General features: G+C 40.8%; 1 protein-coding gene across 1 annotated transcript in view; it reads right to left on the bottom strand.

Annotated features, from left to right (window-relative positions):
- Window positions 1–2,467: 2,467 nt before the first annotated feature.
- Window positions 2,468–6,850, bottom strand: part of kcnh8 (potassium voltage-gated channel, subfamily H (eag-related), member 8) — a 37,936-nt gene continuing 33,553 nt past the window's right edge. The window contains exons 12-16 of the mRNA XM_088009951.1: window positions 6,127–6,341; window positions 5,210–5,248; window positions 4,016–4,296; window positions 3,188–3,266; window positions 2,468–2,527 (exon numbers count right to left, since the gene is read on the bottom strand). Coding sequence (XP_087866077.1) covers window positions 2,468–2,527; window positions 3,188–3,266; window positions 4,016–4,296; window positions 5,210–5,248; window positions 6,127–6,341 — 674 coding nt within the window. The remainder of the gene's footprint in view (window positions 2,528–3,187; window positions 3,267–4,015; window positions 4,297–5,209; window positions 5,249–6,126; window positions 6,342–6,850) is intronic.

Below are 6,850 nucleotides of genomic sequence, written 5' to 3'. Positions count from 1 at the left end.
TAAAGTTCTGACATCTCTATATTTCCTCCTTCCGTAGCACAGCAGGCTCCCATATGTGAGCATTTATCAGAGCTAGCTTGGTAAATCTGGCTAATCGCTGCTAATATTCTCCATCAAAATGAGAAAATTGACACTTGGTTATTGATTTTTTTTTAAACTCAATACTTTTTAAAAAAAAACTATTGAGCTTAAAGACATATCAAGAAAATATCCGGTTATTTTCTCTGTTTTTCTATCATACCGTTAAGCTAACAGCTCCCTCATTCAACTTGCATCAGCCTGTAAAGAGCCCGGTGTTCAGACCTACTTCTTCCCCGTTCAAACACGCTGTGTTCAAAAGGTTCCGATCATCACGAGTCTGCAAAGTCAAGAAATTTCCTATAAATGTTATCAGGAGAATACAAAAGATCCGTGGTATTTCATCCATAACAAAAAATATACACCTACAAGCAAAAATTACCGTTTCTAAATGTGATCATTTCATTGATTGTTAGCAAACATGTCTGGGGAAATATTTCCACACATAAAGCAAAAAACTGGTTTGATTGTTATGAGTGAGAAAATATTTGATCATCAACTACAACATAAAATGACACGTGGTTTTAAAGCATTTATCTTCCAATAAAAAAAAACCTGAGCAGTGTGGCGTGCATTTGTACTTAGCTTCACCCATCTTCCCGTTAAATCTGACTCCAGCTTTTCAAGTATGTACTGAAGTTAAAAAAAAAAAAAAAACTTAAAATGGTTGAACTTTATTTATTTTGGAGAATCATAGTTAGGTGGGGTGATAACAAATATAAATGCAACACTTTACTGAACATTGCAAGATTTGTGAAATTCGTGTATATACTACTTCAACTGTTACATCTGTTGAATATCCGACTGATTTAACGACGAAAAGGAGTCGGGTGGATTTTCAGATGAACTTTAGTGGATTAAGAATGAACGAAACATACATACATGACAGAGAGTCGGAACCCAGCTAAGATACAAACTAACTGCGGCTGTTAGAAAAAGAATTATCATCACCATGGAAACAGGTTCCCGAGCAACATGGGATACGGAGTCCACTTTGCCCTAGGCCACAAATAGTCCACTTTTTAACCAGATACTAACTATAAAATGACAACTAAATCTATGAAACAATTGCAACTAAAATAGTTATATTAAATTATAATATCCCAAATAATAAGTCCTAAGCAAATTCTAGTTAAATCAAACAAATTCTCAACAACATCTATCATAAGAAAACCTAATAAAATGTAGAAACAGTAAGTACTGGATTCATTATGAAGCTGTTTGATGTAGAAAAATCAGCCATATTTAAAATAAAATTCCTCAGTTACATTTATTGTTGACTCTATGACACCCTTCAGATATCTTTTTTCACCTCCTTCACCATCCTGGTGTAAGGAAATGCTCAGGTTCTCGACTGTTCATATTTGCAGGTTTATCTCACGATCCCTTGGCGATGTACAACTAGAGTCCTTCCTCTATTGCTCCATGGTAGTGAGAAAATATGTTTAAAATGCTAACAGTAGCATGTAAACTGTCAACAGTGCTCATTGTTTCCTGTATTAAAGTTGTTTGGGTGCTAGCATTAGCTAAGATGCTACTGCTAAGTGTGATAACTATTCACACTAATGATTTACCATTTTATATTTCATCCTCTTCATAATCATGCTTTTATTCAAAAAAAGCAAACAAACAAACAAACACAAATGAGACTACAAAAGTAGCTTTGTTCTTTATGTTTTTTGTGTCTGGTCTAAATTGCAACGACATCAGTATGGTCATGTTTATTGGCTTAGATTGTTCATCATTTAATTTCTAATTTGTGTTGCGTTTTAGACACTGTTCCTCATGAATGAAGCAAACAATAAAATCTGACCTTTGATTATCCGACCTTGATTGGTAAATGTGTCAATTAAAATAAATAAATAGAAAATAAAATTTTTAGCACTCATGGCGTTGCACTAAATTAGATAAAACCACAACAAATTAATGTTTTACAATATTTTTTTTTTTGCATGTGACTATTTGGTGAGATAATAAACCCCAAATTAAGTGACGTGCTCATGTGGTGCGTGCTTGTGTACGTTCCAGACCAAACGAGTGTCTCCCACAACCTGCTGTGATCGGCGTCGTTGGATCCAAGTGTGGATTAAACAACCAGAGGACCACACTGGGGGATTTTGGTCACCCAGTGAGACACTGAGCAAAACACTGCCACCGCCTATCCCACTCCTGTGTTTTAAATGTCTATATCTAACTTTAGGTCTCCTAAGATCAGTAAAAGAAAAAGGTACATGACTTTATCTCTCCTCCTTCTTTTCCTCGTGCCTTTACTTTTCCCTGCCGAGACAGCCGTTTGATTCTGCGACAGACACTGAGGATTAGCAGGAGGAGGAAAACGCCAGCCCTCCTCAGCTGCCAAAAGTCTAATGTCAACTTAGCTACCTGCCAATCAAGCCATGGGATGCACCGTGAGAGTCTGGATGTTGGTGTGTGGACGGAATATCTCAAGCTGCAACATGAACCATTATAATCAATGACATCTAGTACGGCAACCCCCTGTGTACTTTTCAGATTGGGAATAAAATATGGATAAAAAATGGGTAAGTTTTAGTTCATTTACGTCTTCTAATCCTTTCATCCTGCTCTGGGCCCTACATGCCGATACACCTCGCTTCTACTTTAGCTCACCTGTCGAAAATGTTCTCACGGAGCTATATCCTTATTTAGGTCATCAAATTGGCTGGCTTTTATTTCCAGAAGCCTACCTGCAAACCTTTCCAACTACATCCGTCTAAATCCTCCCCCTGAGAACGACACCTCGACTTTAGCGTTTAAATGTTAATCATTTTTATTATTCTTGTCACCCAAAAATGTGCGCGCCACTAAATCATACCTGCTGGTCGAGGTGTCGCAGTTGTCCCCTGGTCTCCTCTGCTTTTGCTGCTAATTCTGTCGCGCTGATATGCAGCATATCTGTGTTAAATCAGCGAGCAAGAGAAAAACATTTAGAGTTTCACATAAACACAGATGGAAAGAAGTGAAGGTAAAATTACTTATGGTTTCTGGGTGTGGACAGTTTTCAAATGAAGTACAAAAAATATTACAAAAAAAAAAAAAGTGTCCTAGAATAACCTGTGGTTGACGTTGAGGCACTGATTGGTTCACTGACAGGACAGCCGAGGCCGGTGGAAAAGGAGAACGTCTGGGAAGTTTCTGTTCCCTCGCTGTCTTCGGTACCGTCCACTATCCTACAGAGACACAAAGGAAACTACGGAGTAACGTCTAGACTCTGGAGTTGCCCCAAACCTCTCTACCCTGAAAACGCATGAAAAATAAGAAATAGCAATTCTATAATCATTAAACTCAATTATTATCATATTTATGCCCTCGAATTGAAATTCCTGTTTTGGTATTTTCTTCTTAAACCTCTGTGGATCCTAAAAAAAAAAAAAAAAAAAAAAAAAAAAAGCAATGTGCCAAGGGATAGATTATACTGGACATGTGTCAATTACAAACCATGGCGATGTTTTGTACTCAAATCAAACCACTGATTTTATTTCTGGATAACTACGTTCTTCCATACATGTGATGGTAGATTACATTAAAGAAGTGTGATCCCAATGGTTATGTAATGCTAATAAATCATGCATATCATGTAAAAGTTAACTTTGTTTGATTACAGGTCAACTTTTTCAGATGTCGTAAGAGACAACTGTCCCAGTTGGGGGTCAAAGTCTCAATGAATCGTCACGTAACTTACAATATGATTAAGTTTGAGCAGCACTCTAAAAACGTATTGCCAAAATTCATCAAAAATATTCATCAGTATGCCTGAAGTTTTCAGAGACAGTAAAAGAAAAATCGACCTTAGCATAGCAACGTCCAGACTCTGACCTCTCAATGTGTTTGAGACACAGTAGACCCAACAAATGATCTTCATTTTGAAGATTATTTATTGAATATGTCCGATGATGAAGCCAGTGGCGACTGAACCCACCTGGGGCTGAGGTTTGAAGGGTCCAGAGCAGTCGGCGTGATTTCCTGAAGGTTTTTCTGAGAGCGGCCCAAGCTGCAGGTGACGGTCTTCTGGCGGGGCTGGCACAAAGGAGACTTCCCGACGGCGTCCCTGAGGTTCTCAGGCCGACGGCGCTCCGTCAGAAGAGACACAGACTCGGCGTTGTCGCGCTCGTCCTGGTCCGAGTCGCCCTCGTGTTCCTCCCGGGCCTCGGCTACAGTGGGTTGGCCCTGAACCACGCGCCCGTTCCTTCTAACCCCAGACTGGGACGGAAATGAAACAACGAATGATCAATCCGTGATGTGTGGACATGGATTACATCCCCGAGTAAGAACAAAAATAGAAGCTCTAAATCCACCAATTAGTATGTTCCCAGTGAGGGCCGGGAGCCCTCCTGAAGTTAACCGGCAAGACAGGCGGATTGATTTGCCTGTAAAACATCTCAGCCGCTTCCCTGCATGTGAAGCGTTTCGCAGCTCTCTGCCCTGCCGCAGCAAACGACTGGAACAAATCTGTGAAGAATTTCTAATTTTCCATGATCAGTTTCCTCGTGAAACCATCACACCAGGACGATTTTTGCTAATAGTCGGAGTGAGGGGGGATTTCTGCTGAGAGTCGCCGCTGCGGAGATTTGTTGGAAAGGAAAACTGGTCGAGATCAACATTGAGTATGTTAAAATGTCAGACATGTCTATTGATTTATTCAAACTTTTAGCTTCAGCTTGGGCAGGACTTTGTGAAAGTATTAAAACCCTTTGAATATTTTAATATTTTGTTGTGTTACAACCTCCAACATCAATGCATTGGGATTCATTTATTTTGCGAGAGACCAACGGTTGCATATATAAAACATTTGAAACTACGTTTAAAAAGTCTTATAGCACTGGCAGTTTTATGCTGTAGATATTCTATGCACATATTTCATAAACACATAAGAAAAAGAAAACAACACTTTCTTATTGCCTTTATAATTAAAAAACATTTCTTTAATTTGGTTTTATAACATCCACAGTGGGGGAGACAAAAGATCCACATGTGGCTCTGGAGCTGCAGCTTGCTGCTCTATTTACATAAAGTCCCAATAAGACACATTTTGTGTTCTTAAAACTCACAAAACGTGGGAAAGTTCAAGCGGTGCGAATAGCTTAGCAGGGCCCTGCAAATAATGAGCGGGTACCTGAGACTCCTGTGCTGCTGTCGACAGTCTGGTCTTCACCTGGAAGACAGCCAGAGAGGAAACGCTCAATGCAGGGAGGGAACAACATGTTGGTTTTATGTTCCAGCTCTTCTTCTTCCCGGGGAGCAATTTGGCAGCATCCTCTGGTCAGTTCTTCTCCAAACCGAGCAGAGAAGCGCAACAAAATAACTGCACACAGCTCACAGTGAGACAACGCCGGAAATTTATTCACCACAATATACTGGTGCTGTTATGACATAGCTTCGGAGCAAACTGAGCAGCGCAGCTCGAACGGCGCTCTATCCTCAGGTGCCTCCACCTATCTTCATTTACTCAGTGCCGAGATTTAGGCTGTCCCTCTTGCAGATGAGTTTCACCTGAAAGCCCTGCGGCGCGCTCCCTCTGCGTGTGTGTGTGTGTGCGTGTGTGTGCACGACAGCGAGTCCCAGTTGTGTTTGTGTAACAGAGTAAAACACCTGACTGTAATTACAGAAGCAGAGCAGCAGAGCAGAGCCGGGTATCCCAGCTACTTTCGCCAGCTCTCTCTTACAGCTACCTTAACTAGGACAGTGTCCTAATTTCTGTCCATTAGGCTCAGCTACAAACCCAAACTAAAATCACCTACACATTTTGTGCCAGAGCCTATACTCTCCATGTAAACTCAGTACAGGAAATTGAGAAGCACACAAGTATGGGTCATGCCTTAATTGATTTTTATTTTCAACGCTGAGGACAAACACAATCAGGAACTCTTGGGGTACGTGGCGGTTTTACAGACGAGTTGTAAAAGTCGTCTGTAAAACAGGACATTTTTAGGACATTATTTTAGGAAGGCGACGGCATTTCGGTTCATTTAAGCGGTTTGTTGACAGCATACAGTCAGAGCTGTATGTTCAGCTACTCAAACAATGACTCACGTGTGTCTCGTGTCCCTCCCGCAGGTTGTATGTGAGGTCCTGCTGGATGTCCTGGACAAAGTGATGAGAGTATTCAGGGTAGAGGTCCAGCACCTCGTAGAGCCCTTTCAGGTTGATACACTGCAGGTCACAGTAGGTCAGGGCTTTCACGTCTGCGTTGGTTTTTATCACACGGTTGTCTAATGACAGGTTCGCTCCGATCAGGTCACCTTTACCTGTTCAGAGAGAGAGAGAGAGACATGAAAAGAGGGCGAGGAATGGGGGCCACTTCAGAATGTTTCCACTCTGATAAAAGGGGCTGAAGATGCAGGCTCTCTAGCACTCATGTTAACACTTATGCTTTATATCTTTTTGTTTTTATATGTATTTTTAGAGAAATATTTTGCCTGAAAGAGGTTGGTAATAACGCCGAGACCGCTTTTATGTTCAAGATTCAACCGAGCGAAATCTGCTCAGTGATGACGAGAGGAGTGCACCCAAAAGCGGAGTTCAAAGGCTTCAGAGGGATAAAAATAGATTTCGACAAGTTTTTGCTTAAGTGAAGCAAACCAGAAGATGTTGCTGGAAATGTAAAGAGATGCAAAGACTTTGTGAGACGCGAGGAACTACCAAAGAAGAAACAGAACCAGACAGAAAATGGAGAGCTAGCCATGAGGGAACAACTGGAGAGTTTGGTAGAAATTTGAAAGAAAGATTTCAAAGTAGGCAGTAGATTTCTTTTTGA

This window comes from Poecilia mexicana, unplaced genomic scaffold, assembly GCF_051168715.1.
Source record: "Poecilia mexicana isolate PSO_F unplaced genomic scaffold, ASM5116871v1 scaffold_11, whole genome shotgun sequence".
NCBI classification, from domain to species: domain Eukaryota; kingdom Metazoa; phylum Chordata; class Actinopteri; order Cyprinodontiformes; family Poeciliidae; genus Poecilia; species Poecilia mexicana.
Note: the sequence above shows the minus strand (reverse complement) of the source record. Positions and strands in the feature narration are given on the sequence as shown.